At 40.3% G+C, this 17,540-nt stretch overlaps 1 protein-coding gene across 1 annotated transcript; it reads left to right on the top strand.

The window, feature by feature from the left end:
* adcyap1r1a (adenylate cyclase activating polypeptide 1a (pituitary) receptor type I) lies at positions 1-15,493 on the top strand. Its single transcript, XM_068749091.1, has 14 exons — positions 1-39; positions 3,757-3,853; positions 7,488-7,598; positions 7,692-7,792; positions 7,879-7,976; positions 8,598-8,730; positions 9,764-9,917; positions 10,197-10,257; positions 11,268-11,337; positions 11,446-11,537; positions 12,490-12,573; positions 13,845-13,974; positions 14,878-14,919; positions 15,290-15,493. The coding sequence occupies exons 1-14, from the start codon at positions 1-3 to the stop codon at positions 15,491-15,493; spliced, it is 1,416 nt and encodes a 471-aa protein (XP_068605192.1).
* Positions 15,494-17,540: the final 2,047 nt, after the last annotated feature.

The following is a 17,540-nucleotide window of genomic DNA, read 5'->3' as shown; positions in this document are numbered from 1 at the left end:
ATGAGAGGCTACCTGGCGACTATTTTCCTGCTGCCCTTGGTGAGTAGCATGTGCGCTTGCAGCCATTTAATGTGAAGAATGCCTGTCTGTGCATTCGTATGTCCAAGAGCATGAAGGAATGTGTCACTATATCCTGTTTCATTTTCATCTGCACACTCCCAAGTGTGTTCACGTGACGGGCAGTGTCACCACCATATGCCGCATCAGCACATCAACATACGGTACAGATCCTGGATTAGCTCTGTTTTAAGGATACTGACTGCCTGTTAGAACAATAACAGATGGACCGGCTGACCGGAGACCTTCATGTCCATGTTATGACTCGCTTTTATTTGACGCTCTCGTCGAAATACAAAGCAGAATACAAGAGTTTTGTGAGGTGCGTGGGACAAATTGTATCCGGTGCATTGATGCGACACAAAAGCAGCTTTCCTTAGCGGAGCTGCACAGATGCAGAATTTTTTTGTTTTGTTTAAATGACATTGAATTTGAGCTGTATTATCTGTGCTGCGAGGAGCTGTGGGAGCCACACAGTTACAGTATCTGGCCATTGAAAATCGTTGAGAGAGAGAAATGTGGCTCTGCAGCTTCCAAATAGAAATCTTATCTGAACAGAGATCTGTCCAAGGGAGAGGAGAGATTGGTATGTGAAAATAAGATGCGCAATTATATTTATCTGTTCATTGTTGCTATGGTGCCTGTTTTAGAATAAATCCACTGTTAAATATGAAAGTAAGGTCCTTCCTAATTTCTTCTTTCCGCTAGAGTGATTAATTTAATGTAACATCATTAAAACTGATGGGAATATTTAGGACATGCTGGATTTACAGCGGAATACAAATAAATAGATTAGAGATTTATCCTTTTAATATATATCCAGGTAAAGTTACAGCTAGTACATTGATAGCCTATCTTAACATGAATACTGATAAAGGATGGAACACAGGTAGTACTAGTAACATTTATTCAAGTAGTTTAAGCAGAGAAGAGAAACCTAAAAATGAATGTAAAGGCAAAATCCATAATCTAGAAAAGTCCAATAAAGCAGGAAAAAAAGACACAGAATCATCCACAGAAATGAGATTAACAAGTCAAGGGAAGGAAGTCAGCGGGAGGCAGCCAGGGTGCCAGAAGAAAAATGGCATGGAGAAAGAAGGGATGTGGGCCACCGGACAAAATAGGAAACACGTGTATGAAAAGGTTGAACAGGATTACTGTACAGGTGTGCATTAATTGGGATCACAATTAAATTTCTTTCTATAATTTGCAAGTTAATCACACAACACAATGCCACAGATGTCCATTGCAATAGACTCTACAATTGACTGCAGGAATATGCAGCTGTCGACATGAACTAAATGTCCATTCCTCTACCGTAAGCCATCTTTAGCATTGTTTCTTGCATCCAGTAAGACTCATAAGCAGCTGTAACCACATCAGCCCAGGAATGCACATTCTGCACTGATGAGATCAGGTCCAGCTGAGACAGCAGTTGGTTTGCATAGCCAAAGTGCATCAGAGACCGTGTCTGGGAAGTTCCCCTGGATTCTTGTCATCCTCAGGAGGGCCTTAAACTGGCTGCAGTTTTTCGATATAGTCAACTTCACTGAGCAAATGCTTGTTTTCAAAAGCGTCTAACTCAATGTGGAAAAGTTGATGTGTGACATCTGCATGCACCAACTGTTTCTAGGTCCATGTACTGCGAAAAAAAAATCAAATTGCAATTTGAATGCACAGAGACAGTGACAAGAGTTTGACGCCCATTGTGGTTCCATTCCTCCACCACCATTATCTGCTAATACTACAATAACTCCCTAAGTCTTTTGCATGGCCTGCAGTCTCTCCCATTGAGCTTCGTTAGGAGGCTCTTAATCTTCGAGTAGGGCAGCGTGTTCCAGATCCTGCCGAAGCCCAGCATTTTCACGTGGCAAATCAAGAGCAGTTGTGTTGGCAAATGGTAGTCACACAAGATATTGAATGATTTACCCCCCATCTGTGTCTACACAAGATGTGTGATCCACAATATAGCACATTTTTACCAGTTAGCCCTGCACACACCGCACACACCTGTGTGTCAGAGCGACAATGAGTAACATCTGTGTTGTGTGAAGAATCTGTACATATTAGAGGACCCTTTTATTTTGTGGTAGCTGGTGGGTCAAGTTCAGTCATGGAAGGACATACTTGCCCATATGGAAAAACAAGAGAAACCAGTTGGGCGCGCTGGCCTAAATATCAGCTATAGTAAGCTCAAACTCAAAAACATCACTGCCCACTGTTGCTGGATTCTATGTAACTAAATCAATGAATAACACAGTGAATCCTGTCCTCTTCAGGCCTGTGGGCACTCATGCCAAACAGATTTTAGTCATCTGCTTCCAAATATTTCTTATTTCTGGGGAGCCCTGCCTACAATATGTATTCACTCTTGCCTGGTTACCTGCTGCTTAGCAACATGGATGCTTGCATTCATTTTACTGAACACGACTGACATTAAAAAGAGAGTCCTTTAAATATCGTTCGTGTTTTTGTTCAGCCATTGTGGTGAGGCAGGAACTGTCGCTGCCTGGTAATTCACAGATATCTGGAAATGCAATCACAACAGAAACCAGATATAAGATACTGTAGCTCTTGTGTTGTTTACATAATTCAAGGTAAAGATTTAACATTCTCCCATGTGCGGCATGACAAAGAAGGGAAGTGAATACTGGGATATCTTCACAGTCATTTGATCAATGCCCTATCTTATCAAGGCAGCAAGACCTGAACTGAATTCATATTGGAAAGCACAGATAGTGGTGTGAGTCAGCCACGGCTAAGAGCGCTGGGATGTATTACACCTAGCATTTTGCAGAGTGAAGGATGGAGATGCAAGGAAGCGAACAAGACAGAAGCCTAAATGAGTAAGCGGGAAAGTTATGGGGACGAGCAGTAACTTCAATCATTCTGGGTAGACAGTTACTCCGTTCTGTTGGTCGTAGTCACAAGTAAATATATATTTGAGAATATTTGGCTTCAGCGTTTTGATGAGTTTCTGAGTGAATCATAATATGGAACCTGGACACAAATTATAAAAATAAAAAAAAAGCACTGGATACTGGCATTAAGCCAAAAGAAAATGTCAACCAGCTCAATTCTGGAGAGCCGATACCTTGTTAAATCAAGATGTGGAGGAGAGAAAATAAAAGACAAAGCATGTACCTTCATCCCATGGCGTGTCTCCCCTTGACCTTTCATCTAACACAATCAGAAGCATTTATTCTAAATGCTTAGAAGCAGAGGACTTTAGGTTTTACATAGGCTAGACAAAAAAAAGAATGATTCATGCAAAGAAATATTTGGTAAAGCTGATTTTCCATGACATGCTATAGCCGTATCTTCTTTTTATGGTGCGCAGGTTTACCATGTCTTTATCCACCTGCATGTACATTAGCTAGTTAAATGTAGGTCCTCTTCTCTTTCTCCTGTTTTGGAACTGCAGTTGGTTAAGGAACCTGTTGACCTGTGATTTGTCCTTCTAAGTACCTGACGTCACTGTTGACCAACCAAATTCATGCCTGCAATAAAATCAGTGAGAAGAGTACAAAGAAAAACACGGAATATTTTCATGTTGTGTCACCAGAGTCATTTTCTCTTTGAAGCATTGTAGTATGTTGTACTTTGCTTGAGCAAACACTTTCAGTGTATTCAACATGCCCCTCAGTCATGCAGTACGGTCACTTTTTGTAATGCTGTGTCATTTTCTGTGCTTTCTAGGTGGCCTCGGAGTCCGAGCACTGTCTAATCAAGCGTGAGCATGACAAATGCATGGAGAGAATCCTAACGCACAACCCCATTGATGACCTTGACTTAGGTAAGTGAGAATGTGCGCCACTTGGTATGCATGTATGAGTGTGAGTATGCATATGCATGTTATATCCATCTGGACTTAATTTGCCATGCCTGGTCTGTGATTGTATCGTTTACTGGTTGCTCAGAAAGCACAAAGCTGCTAATGAAACATGCGCATCGCTGAAGACTGTGATGAATTAAGCCTGCTTATTATAATCGGGCTCGCTTCTAGACTTGCCTATCTGGCATTACTCACTTTATCAGATCAGAAGTTAAAAGTTGTGTAAGGATGAAAGATGAGTGATGTTTTCTATCATGTTCATGTTTCAAGCACATCACCCTGAAAACGTGTTGCACAGAACCCCAGTGATGTTTGCGGTTCACAAACCAAATGTCTGTCTATGATGTCACGATGTCCTTTTCCCCAGAAAAGTAGGAAGCTTGGTATGTGATTCCTGGAAACAATTATCTTCTTGGCTACGGACTTTGGGTTTTCATTAGAAAACCGAATGTTCCCCAACAGACCGCAAATCCCAGCCTGCTCTGTGACTCAGCTTGTGACGGCCACTGACTCCTTGAAAAGAACCTGAAATGATAAAATGTTTAATGAAAGAAGAGGCATAATTTTGCTTGTTTTTAACTAGGTTGAAATCTCAGTCTCAACATTTTCTCTTTTTCTGCTTTACCATATGTTTTGTATTTTTTTAAATCTTTCTTCCGTCTTTGAGAAAGCTTTCGGGTCACGTTTAATTTATTAATAAATCATATGCATACTTTGTTGAGTCCAGTATTTCATTTAAATGGAAAATCAGGCGGCATGTTCCTATTTTAGTCTCATAAGTACTTTTTCCATTGAGTTACCTATTTTGGGACCATCCAGTCGCATGGTGTGGCCTCCCCCAACCATTTACTTGCCCTTGTTTACGCTTGTCCTTTTAAAGTGAACTATTGTTTATTTCTGCTAACAAGAAATCATTGCCTGTTTTGCAGAATCTGACATTGGACAAAACAATTAATACATTAAATTATTTTAAAATTTGGTGACCATTGTGGTAATGGTTCATCTCTGAAAGCTGGCTCATGATTTATTTGTTTTTATATTTCTAACTGAGGTACTATGGTTGGGAGGGCTGTGTGAAAATTACTACATATTTATGTTTGGAGCTGTAAAAACCACCATGAATCATAACGCTTAAATTAGTGTTCAGAAGTAAGTTATCAGATAATTCATTTGTGTCCATTTACAGACATTTAGTCACAAGCCTTTTTGATATGTGATCTGGAAACATAAAACCTACTCTGGTTCCAGCAGCTGCTGCTTCAAATGGAGGCTTTGTTAAACTTTATAGACCAAACAACCTTTTTCTTGATCAAGAACACAAACGGCAAGGAAAGTAATGACAATAATTGCAGGCCTACTTAAATTCTGCTCTCTTGTTGCTTTAAGAATGTTCTGTGCAGTTGCACCTCATGACTCATAATGCCACAAAAAAAAACCTCAAACAACCAAATGTATTTGTTTAAATGTACTACCCATGGCTAGTATATGTGTTGATGCCATGTGCTAAAGATTCTGTGGGTTCTTGAGTGAGTGATGCCGCCTCAGCGCTTTATTAAGGCCGTTCCCTCTGTAGCTCAGTGCGGCTCATTTGCCTCAGAGTTGCCCTTTAACAGGTAATTGGCTTTGTGTCCAGCTCAGCAGACAGAACCAAAACAGATTAGAGCAGAGAAAGTCTGCAAACGCACGCACAATGCATGCATGTCCAGGAACAATGCAAAGTCAGATGCCCTGATGAAGACATTCAAAAAACATGCAAAGTCAGATGCCCTGATGAAGACATTCAAAAAGCATGCAAATGAACACAAATAATCAGACTTGCCTCTGGAGCTCTGTAAACCTGCCCTATTATAAAAGTGCTAACACCGTGAGAGGTAGAGAGAGAGAGATGGGTTGAAGATAAATACGCAAGGCTGAAGGAAAGACTGGCCTGAGCTGTGGAAGCAATACTGAAAAGATTGGGTGTGAGATATGATGTCTAGAGATGAATAGGACTGCAATTAAAAGAGTAATTCATGGGAGAACTGTCCCTAATTAAAATATGTCTTCAGCCTGTTTGGACACCATGTCTTTTACCTAAACAGCAGTAACTTAACATACACTGTATGTATTTGATGTTTGTTACATTAACTTGATGTCCTGAGTTAAGGTCCTGTGTCGCCATTCGCCCTCTCCTCCTTCCGATGGTGATTTTCAGTCTCTTTAAAACAGATCACCAGACTTCCACCTTTGTCGAGATATAAATTGCATGATGGTAATAATAATAATTTGACTGGCAAACATGGACTTTGATATATTGCAGGTGTTGGATTATGAAGTGCACCTCAGAAAAAGTAACAGCCCTCCAAATTATTCCTGCCATCGTAATTAGCATCAACTTCAATTTGGAGATGTTGATTCAATAACATTTGGCCAGGTTAAATCAGGACCAGAATGCTTATATGTGTTGTCTACAGAGAATTATTATGAGATCAGCAGCTGCCCTTTGTTTTATGGAGCTTCATAATGAGTCTCAGTTCATTGGTTAAATGTCCAGTCTGTAAATGTGCTCGTCTATTTCACAGTGACACTGTTATTGGGTTGTTTCTGGCTGCAACAGGCAGATGACGCCATTGTTTTTCAAAATCTAATTTTTTTCCCCTTTACTGGTATAGATTCAGATTTATTTCTATTTTAGGACCTCATTAAATTGTGTCCTCTCTCCACCCAGCTGCCATAATTCAGAGCAGGCCATGTGAGTTGATAAAAAAATAAATCTCATCTCACTCAACTGTAATTGCTGTATTGCTATCAAGTTGCTCTTTGATATTATAACATGTATTAAGAGTTGAAGGCAGCAGCCGGTGGTGCAGTAAAGCATCTGCTGACATTTTGCCCTGACTGCTGCCTCTCAGGGTGAACCACTTGTTGCCTTATTGAATGAGCAAAGGTTGCGGTGGCCCTGCTAATGGCTAGGTAGACACTTGTGGTGGGTGGGCAGCTAATATTTGGCTAAACTGTACCTTCGGCTTGTCCCGTCAGGGGACGCCACTGCAAATCTACATTCTCCACTTCACCCTGTCATTTGCATCGTCCTCCCCAACACCAGCCACTCTCATGTCCTCCCTCACTACGTCCATGTATCGTCTCCTGGGTCGTCCTCTAGTCCTGTTCCCTAGCAGTTCCATCCTTCTACCGATATAGTCCCTGTCTCTCCTCTGGACATGTCCAAACCAGCAAAGTCTGGTCTCTCTGACCTTATCTCCAAAATGTCTAACCTTTACTGCCCTTCTTGTCTCATCTCTAATCCTATCCAACCTGGTCACTCACAAAGAGAACCTCAGCATCTTTCATCTCTGTTCATTCATATTCATTGGAATATCTGGCTGGCGGATACTCGTGTATTTTCCTCATGAAGAGCAGAACTAAAAATGATGATGATTATATCAGTGGTCTGTTCTAATCTCCTTCCGAAGCTTCTACATGAATCTGCTATGACAGGATCCTGAAGTTAAGAAGAAAGAGCTGCTCTTTGTAATAAAGCAGTATAAATATATTTAAACAGACGCAGTGCACTGACCTCTTTGTGTTCCTGTTCATCTGGTTCTCTGCTCCTCAGTGTGCCCATGGCTGTGGGATAACCTGACATGCTGGCAGACGGCCAGTGTTGGTGAAGTTGTGGTGGTGAACTGCCCAGAGCTCTTCCATGCTTTCATGGGACCTGATGATGGTGATTAACTGTCTCTAATCTGTATTTTTAATGATTATCCCAGTGCATGTATTTCATCCAAGTGTCAACGCAGGCTTTATAATTCGCTTTCAGAGATCGGTAAGGTCAGCCGTAACTGCACCGAAGAGGGCTGGTCTGAACCTTTCCCTCACTACGTGGACGTCTGCTTCTCCGATGACAATGCCACCAAACCCGTATGACCTCATCTAAATCTTCGATGACATTTAGCACATATACACACACATGGCACACACAACTAACGCCCCGTCTCCAACAACAGGACATGTACTACGCCTCGGTCAAGGCCTTGTACACAGTTGGCTACAGCACGTCGCTGGTGTCTTTGACTACAGCGATGGTCATTCTCTGCAGATTCAGGTGAGAACAATAGAACCTGTAATGCCATCTCTCTCAGAAAACTTTTATTTGAATCCAGCCAAAATAACAAAAATATATTCAGCCTAACGACGTGAATTACTGCTTTTGTGAGCACCTTCTGTGGGTGCTAATATTGTAAGTTGATTAATGACAATATATAACCCATATTTAAATTACCAATACCTTAAGTCTGCTTTATATTTCTAATACACATATGAATCTGTGCTAGTCACGGTTGTAATTGGGGGGGGGGGGGGGGTCAGGGGGTGCGCTCGTTCCCGTTTTCAGCAGTTGGGAAGCTTGTCTTCGTCTTGATAAGTTGCTGCATTTCTGAATTGACACGTGGCCTTTAGCCCAGAGTCGGCAACACTACTGCAGATCAACAACATGCAAACTGTTCCCATTATCCTCTGCTCCATTTGTATTCTCTCCCTCTCTGTCTCTGTCTCTCGCTCTCTCAATACAAGACAGGTTAGGGCATATGCCTGTAAATATTGACAGTTAGTCAAGCAAGAAGAGCCAGTGACGCACGATTCAACTAATCCAGCTACACCAGGTTATTACACTAATGAAACAAGATCAGATATGTTTTCTCTCTCTCTCTCTCTCTCTTCCCTCCAGGAAGCTCCACTGCACCAGGAACTTCATCCACATGAACCTGTTTGTGTCCTTCATCCTGAGAGCCATATCTGTCTTCATCAAGGACGGTGTGCTGTACGCTCAGGAGGACAGCGACCACTGCTTCGTGCACACCGTCAGTAACGGAAGCCCCTTCCTATATACGTCTAGAAATGCAAATGTTATCTAGACCTGATGAGTTTGCATTTCAGTGGCGACATTAAACGACCACAATTGCTGAGTTTGGTTTTTAATAAATGAAAAATGAGTGGCTTGTTGACATTTCAGAAGGGTGATTATTTCATTAATTCAAACCGGAGAACGTAATTGCAGAACGAGGCTTATTATTGTAGGCGGTTGCCAAAATGATCACCGGTGGATCCTGACTCGGTATGTGAAGTTAGCAAAGTACTGGCGGCAGCAAAAATGTTTTCAAGATTATTATTGTAATCATTTCCAGACGGAATTATTTAAAGACGTCATTACAAGCATGTCTTTAAAATGTGACCACGGCTGATCTGGTGAATGTAGGAAGTCTCCCCTCCTGATACGCACCTTTGAAGGGACTTCTATTGCATGCAAATGTGACAAAAAGCAAACATGACTAATACAAGCTGAGTACAGATACAAGCTCTTAGCCTCTGACAGTAGCAACATATTGCTCACTCTTGTTTCGCATGCATGATAAATAAACCTAATTAGGCACGCTAATGGCCTCGGCAAGGCCAGTGGAAATCTACTGGAGTCTCATTAACATATCAATGGGAGCTTTGGCCTTTTTGTCAGGCCCACTGCCTTACTGCTTTAGCCGCGGTCACCACGGGTCACCAACTGTGGCGTTATGGTAGCAGGAGCCAGACGAGTGCAGTAATTGGTTGACCCGACTCAGGCTGTGGACTGTTTAATCAACATGCTGCCTTTGGCGCCGTCTACCTGAAACGGTTCTACTCACTGCACCCTTCCATTGACAATGATCTATGGAGACTAGATCCACTTGTCCAGCTGGCATTTATCAACTTGCACCATTTTAAAGAAAGCACGAAAAAACGTGTATTTAACGCTTTGACTCTGCATCAACATGCTTTCAAATGAGATAATAAACACGTTAAACACGTTTTGGATCGTGTTTGTTCCACTGATGCACCTCCCGATGTGTTTCCCACATGCAGGTGGCGTGCAAAGCAGTGATGGTTTTCTTCCATTACTGTGTGATGTCCAACTATTTCTGGCTCTTCATTGAAGGTCTGTATCTCTTCACCCTGCTGGTGGAGACTTTCTTTCCCGAGAGACGCTACTTCTACTGGTACACCATTGTAGGGTGGGGTAAGTGATTATCAGTCATTTTAAAATCACCTATTCAGAGAATGGTCAAGACTTGGTAAAATTTATTTTTGCATACATTTACTTCTTCAGACCTTTGAGGTTTAAACTAAATGTGCTCATATCATAAAAAATAGGAATAGTTTGCTGTGGTATGTGATTTCCCAATACTCTGAATGGAGTAATGGATATACAACAATTACCCTCATTGGTCATCAAATAAGAGTTTATTCTGACAAGCGGGTATTTTCACCAGTGTCTTCACTCTTTCTGTTTCTACAGGAACTCCCACCATCTGTGTCACCGTCTGGGCAGTTCTGAGGCTCCACTTTCATGACACCGGGTATAAGACCTCTTCCACATTAATTTTTAGTCTCATAATAATAATAATAAAAAAAAGGCAAGTCAGCTCTTTGCATGTTCACAGTATATCTCAGCAAATACGCAGAGTCCTCCTTAATGTGATGAATAACACCCACAACTCTAATATTTGTGATAAGATTTTAAAATATTTATTTGACCCAAATATATTAGCTTTTCTTTTTCTGTCTTTGCGACTGTAGAATTTGAAGGCAAATTTCACCCAAAAATCTATATTCTCTATTGAGATGAAGGAATCTAGGAGGTCATTTATTAAATCAAATCAGATTCTAGAAACAATGATTTTCGTGAGATTAAGTAAGATGCCAATGTCGTACGATGCAAGTCGAACCCTCCAGTAGCTGTGTAACAATGTCTTGTTGGTTTATGTTTGATTTTTGCGTCATTCAGGTTTCACCTTTTGGTTTGTGTCTCCTGCTTGTAATACAACAAATAGATGATGTAATGCTTCTTTGTACCCGAGCAAACCACAAGAGGAAGGCACTTAAAAGATGACATCCCTCCGTGAATGCCAAGCACTGGCTTTTAAATAAATTAAACTGTAATCCAAATTCCAACAAGACATCAACATCAAAATGGCTGCCTTCAGGGTATGAATACATATAAATATATATATATATATATATTGGATCCCTGCCTTTATCCTATACTCCTAACGGTTCCTTTGTTGGCACACAGCCTGCTCTTCCAGCAGGTTTCATGAAAGCCCTCCAGCAGTTTCTGAGTAATTGATTAAGAGCAGCCTGATGTGTCTAATCCTAAAACAGATAATACATAATAATTTCAACTTTTGTTGGGTCTACCTCCATTTTAAATTATATACTCCTGTATTAGCCACTGGTCTACTCTTCTTCTCTGGAAATGGCCATTGGGTTCGATATTTTGTGTTGCGATGTAGTGACAAGTGTTGAGAAAAGGGAATGGGGAACAGTGGAATCATCACTGAAACGCACTGCGGTCCTTTTTCTCTAGATGCTGGGATACAAATGAGAACACTGCCCTCTGGTGGGTGATCAAGGGACCAGTCGTGGCCTCCATTATGGTATGAATGATGTTCATAAAGTTTTTACATACCGGTATATGACTGACTGGAATATAATTTTAACGCTCTGATTTGTATCATCTGTGTTTTATATATATTTTCTTTCAGATCAATTTTGTCCTCTTCATTGGAATAATCATCATCCTTGTCCAGAAGCTGCAGTCTCCTGACATCGGAGGAAACGAATCCAGCATTTACCTGTAAGAAAATCAAACGCAGTGATGCAAAGTACTAATGCACCTCTAGGAATTACTATTTAAAGTTCATCAGCTTGATTTGGAGATCGTTTATACACTTTCCATAGGAACAATAAGTATGATTTAGCAATATTGATTTTGTTTTCTGTTCATTATTATCACCAAATCCCTGAATGAATGTGAAATGAATTGGTCCCACTAACAAATATTGGCTGTGTAGCCAAAGCTTGATTGTACTCTGATTTATAGATCTCCACTTTCCACTATCTAATAAAAGCATGACTTAACCACACTGACTGGTTAAAGTTTATTTTAAGTCATCACTGCGCACGCTTGTGTTAAGCTGCAGCTGAAAACAACTGAAATCACCTTTACCTCCTGTTGTGATGAACCTGCAGCATGCGTCGTGCCCTGACTAACATCTACTGATTTTTTTTAGGCTGAAACAGGCAAGGGAAGCCGACAGTAATGAAAGGACTAACACATTACTGGGTGCAGTGTTTTCATGGGATTTGTGATGATAGGTAAAATACAGAATAACACCAGCTTTTTTCATTTGGAGGTGAGAAGTAAACATTTGGCAAGTCTTCTTTTTTTTTAGCACTGTTTTTTCCAGTACAATTGTTCCTTTAAATAAACTACTATCTAATATTTAGAAACATAGAAATGATGTTTAACTAAGCATTTATAATACACTCGTCTATAGTGCCCGTCAACAGGAAGCTGGAGTCTCGTTATGGGGTTGCGTTGTAGCCAAGCAGCCATCCTGCTCGGCTCCCAGAGGACGGTGTCTGTTGAATCCCTGGAGATAAAGTCATCCTTATCTGTTGCTTAGACCTGTGTGTGCGTGGCCAAGTGAAAAGATGCGTGAGCGTGTGTTTGCGTGACACTGTGTGTCTTTGTCCCTAAAGGCACTGTCTTTGTTGTACTGTTGTGTTGTCTTTGTGATGTGTAGCAGCTGTGCTCAGAAATGCTTCAGTGAGCCCACTCAGGCTGTGCAGCATTCGTGCAGGATGTCAGAGTTATCCACCATCACACTGTAAGTGTGTGTTTGTGTCTGTGTCCGAGTCCGTGACCGTAGGCGTGTGTGTTTGTCAATGAGTGTGTTTGTGTCAGTGTGTGCGTACGACACCCCATGTTTGCATCTGAATCTTGAATGCATATCCCCTCTTACACACACACACACACACTGCAGCCATGTTTGTGTTCCTCTGCTCGTAACGACGTTCATTGTAACAGCCCATCCTCTGACATTATTAACCATCACAGCTGCACAACCTTTACTCAAAAAAGGTGGAAGACTGTGTGAAACAAAAAGCATCTGATGTCTCCGTCATCCTTTTTTTTTTTTTGCATAACGGTAACAGGTGGCAGCATCAGGACCAAATAGAGACACTACATGCATGGACACAGGCATGCTTGATGCCACCTCTGTGGGTAGATGTAACTTACGTTTACCTTTCACGTCTTCATCTTCTAGAAGACATAAGAGATGCATGTATGCTGTTCACTGAATATATCACGGCTGACAAATTCAAAAAAAAGTGAAATCTGTTGGTTTTATTATTTCTTTGGTGCTCATTGAGCAGCTCCTTTTTCCTCATCTGTTCCAATTTTCCATTTTCCAATGACTCACAATGAAAGAGTTCAGAGTACTTGCTATATGCTGCTTCTTGTTCTCCTTATAGGACCTGGACTGTACTGTAAAAACCACTGAGTTTGACATTGGTCCTTCATCATTGTAAGGTTGTCGTTTGTTGTGGCTTTCTGTATCTTTACCGTGTCAGAAATTGTGTATTGCTGCGTTATACATGTTGCAGAGATACACAATAGATCTTGTGTGCTTAATTAGTCTTACGATGACCTTCACCTGCTTTTTGAAACTGAATCCATCCTCTGTCCTTAAGCAAAAAGGAATGAATGAATTAATCTGATTATGGCCAAACATTACAACAAAATACAGCATAAACACTCTTTACTTCTGACTTTCCTGATCTATCTGTCGGATGTTGCCACGCCCATTCATTCTTAATTAGTATGTGGATCCTTAAAAATGAGCAATAGATTAATGTTTTCCAGTTGTTGGGGATTATTTTCATCTGTGGATTAATTCATTCAGATTTGTGTATTTCCTGTCACAGGATGATGCCCTGCACCCTGAATGTCATTCGTGTGTCTCGGATCATCTCACATCATCTCACTTCAGCAAATAACACCTGTCATTCTGCTTGGTTGTAACAGATACACACTTATTCTCTCTCTCTGTGTGTGTGTGTGTGTGCGTGTGTGTGTGTGTGTGTGTGCGTGTAGGCGTCTGGCGCGCTCCACCCTCCTGCTCATCCCTCTGTTTGGTATTCACTACACCGTCTTCGCTTTCTCACCTGAAGATGTCAGCAAGAAGGAGAGGCTGGTCTTCGAGCTGGGACTGGGATCCTTCCAGGTATCTTTTCACAGCTCCATGAACACCTAGTTTCAATTATGGAGGAAGAGCAGGAGGAAGACCAGGAGGAAGACCGCAATGAGACGAGAGTTTGGAAAATCTGGCGAGCTTTGTGGTGGCTGTTCTAAAACGGAACTTGAGTCCCACTTTGGCTCCTCTGCCTTAGGAGTAGATGAACTGGAAAGCCCGATTGCATCACAGCACCACCTCAAACCTCAAATCAGAGGAAGAGGAGATGTCATTCTCTGAAGATAATATATTACTGAACTGATATTCTTGGATTTTCATCTTGGTGATCCAGGTTTGGTCAGACCCAAAGTTAAGTCCAGATGGCAAACTGGATACTCTCAAGAACTCTCTTGAGAATCCTACACTTTTAAGCAAAGTGGACAAACACAGCAAAACTCACATAAAAGGGATTACTATAGCAACAGGGATCCTGGAATCACTAAAGCACACGTCTGTGCTCGACTTCAGTAAATTGACCTTTCAGACAAATCAACAATTTGTGTTGTACCTGATATAAAGGGTAATTTGTTCTCGAGACAGTGTGATGAATTGTATTGTGGGATTGTCAGAGACATATACCTTTTCTGTATAAAATGTGTTGTTGTTTTTTTGTTTATTTTTTTGCCAGCTACATAAAGTCTGCTTAGAGTTAGAGAAGATACCTTTTGAAAATCCTTTCGTTCATAGATCTATGCAATTTCTGGAATTCTGGAACATTTTCCTTCTTACTTTAAGACACATAATAATGAATAATTTTGAAGACAGGTGACACTGTTGATCTCACACTTTTATATATTTTTCTGTTTACATCATTATCAAAATAAAAAATATGGATATAAATAAAATAAAAATGTCCTTAACTTTTTAATCTTTTTTCGTCCCTCTCCCTCTCAGGGCTTTGTTGTTGCTGTCCTCTACTGTTTCCTCAATGGGGAGGTAAGTTTTAACACATTCCTGTTGTCATGTCAGTCATTAATCAACACCTTGTTTTGATGCCGAAACACTAGAACTGTTCTTAAATGCTGTACACAGAACTCAACATAGTCATATCAAAATATGTGCACTACTATTTTACCACACAAAAACACTTTGCTTCATCCACAGTGCTCAATGTTTGTAATAGAATAAGAACCTATGGTCAAATCTAATTATTGACATTTGATGGAAAATATGAAGATCTTGAATCGTTATAAATAATAAAATACCAAGCAACGCGTTACCCACATAACTTGAATGTGCTGTTCCTTTCTGGAACTGGTGCAGCTTAAAGACATTAAAAATGACCTTGTGAAGTTTCTCCCTGAAGGTGCAGTCGGAGATCAAGAGGAAATGGCGCAGCTGGACGGTGAACCGGTATTTTGCTGTGGACCTGAAGCAGCAGAGGCATCCTTCATTGGCCAGCAGCGGAGTGAACGGAGGGACCCAGCTATCGATCCTCAGCAAGAGCAGCTCGCAGATACGCATGTCCAGCCCGCTGGCGGAGAACGCCAACATCAGTCTCCCAACCTGAGCATCTGATTGGCCCAGGTCAATGTCAAGGTGCCATTCCACTTATGTACCCCCCCCAGACCAACCAGAGCAGACAAAAATGGCTCAGTCACACCTCTATAATGTAGTTTATCCTGTAGAACACAATTTTTCTGGCAATTCCGTAGAGGCACATAGCTGGGTTTCATACTTCAAATTTTAATTGCTCATGTAATTTATTTGAGTATGTTACCCGACACTCTAGATTGAGATCTTTTATGACAAATGATGCACTTGATCACTTTGAAGAAAAATTCTACTCAATTTATTTAAGCAGAGGAAAGGAATTTCCTTCCGACCAGTGTTTTGATTTTAAAAATTACCCACTTATTGATTTTTATAAGAATAAAAATGGGGCCAAAAACATCATTACGGTAGTTTTTGGCTGTTGTCTAAAGTAAAACGTGCTTAAAAAGTGCCATACAGGTTGTCTGATTGGACCTGATCGGTCCAAATTTGATAACAGCCAACAGTTTGCCTTGCTTGTACAAATGCTCATTGTTTAAATGTTTCATCTTCTATTTAAACAGTTTTATACAATCAGCCATAAGTACAGAGTATGTCAAAAGATGTATTGGGGGGGGGGGGAGAAAAGAAACTCGCAGACTGTAAATAGTTAATAGTTTTAGGTGTCAAGATTGCAATTTCTTTCTTTTACAAAATTCACTATTGTAATGATCTTTACAAAGAAAATGAACTGGAGCCCAAATCTGTAGATGTCATCACTAATTGCGAAGACCCGAAATAACCTGCCTACTATATTTGAGTAGGTAAGTATTTCGATTTAACACACACGAAGACACTCACACATATACACAATGCCAAACTAGGTGAGAACTGTAGTGCAGTGGCTACCAGCCTGCACCGAAGCGGTTGTAACATATCAGATACAAGTAAATAAATAAAAAGGTGAATAATTATCAGAATCCTTTTATTACAAGCTCCCCATAATGCTATGACTTTATACGTGCTTTTATTGTAGGACTCAAGCCCCATCGTCTTAAAAATAAAGATGTTCTCAGTTCCCTGAGCCTCATGCCATCTGCATATATTAAATTACACTTTAATTGTTTTTTCTCTCATCTCCTACGTTCATATTCCAAAGTGCCTATAGTCAGTTACAAATAGCTATCCCTTTTATTTAATAGATTACATTAAAGAGATCACATGTAGAAGGTGCCATTTCATGCAAAAATTCAGACTGTGAATTGCTTTCCAAAAACAATGTAAGAATAAATATGTTGTTCACTTTGCCATTGATCGAGCAACCGACTGCTCTATTTTTTTCTTAATTCCATTTCTAATTACCGTAATTTACATATTATATGAAATGAGTGCTGCTCTTTTATTTTGTCTTTTTATCACAGTCAGTTTGAAAAGACTTGAGCTCCCCAACCACTCCTTTATGTAATCCATTCTTACTGCGCATATCAAACTATTTGCCATCTATTCATCAACACTGCAAGTTCATTTCGACTCAAGACTTAACGCCAAACACAGATGGCTTCAAATGAGACACAAAATATCTTGTTCCAGTCATAATGCTTTAACAGCTGTTGACAATCGCTCAGTGTTGCCAGTTTCCTTTCTTTTTCGTGGTGAGAAACAGCATAATGAAAAAATGAGGAAATCATATGATGAAATGTGAAATTATTTGTACAGGTGTTGATGCAGATATATCTATAATATTGGCTCTGCATATGTATCTCTTTGTACTGTCATCAATATGAATTAAATGAATGTAGTATCTTTAAATAATGAATTGTTGAACAGGCAAGGATGTAAATTTATTTTACATAAAGCAGTGTCATGTGAAATGACTGTATTTCACTGTGTAATATAGACTACATGTTTTCCTGTGTGTAATTATTTATATGGCTGATGATATTTTTGTTTATCATCATCATCATCTTAGTGCTGTTAGATATCAAGTGCCATAAATGTAGTGCCATAACTGTAGACAGAGTGAGGCGCTGTCTCATTTCTGACTTAAAAAAAAAAATTACAATGCAGTTCAGCCTCTGAAAAGC

Source organism: Brachionichthys hirsutus, chromosome 15 (genome assembly GCF_040956055.1).
Source record: "Brachionichthys hirsutus isolate HB-005 chromosome 15, CSIRO-AGI_Bhir_v1, whole genome shotgun sequence".
In the NCBI taxonomy this organism is placed as follows: Eukaryota; Metazoa; Chordata; class Actinopteri; order Lophiiformes; family Brachionichthyidae; genus Brachionichthys; species Brachionichthys hirsutus.
The sequence above is the reverse complement of the archived record's forward strand: the minus strand, read 5'-3'. Positions and strand labels throughout refer to the sequence as shown.

Bases quoted from the DNA above. Each gene is read 5' to 3' on its own strand.
- adcyap1r1a (XM_068749091.1), top strand. From the start codon at position 1: ATGAGAGGCTACCTGGCGACTATTTTCCTGCTGCCCTTG. The intron at 40-3,756 runs GTGAGTAGCATG...TGTGCTTTCTAG, and splicing joins CTATTTTCCTGCTGCCCTTG to GTGGCCTCGGAGTCCGAGCA. The intron at 10,258-11,267 runs GTATAAGACCTC...CTTTTTCTCTAG, and splicing joins CTCCACTTTCATGACACCGG to ATGCTGGGATACAAATGAGA.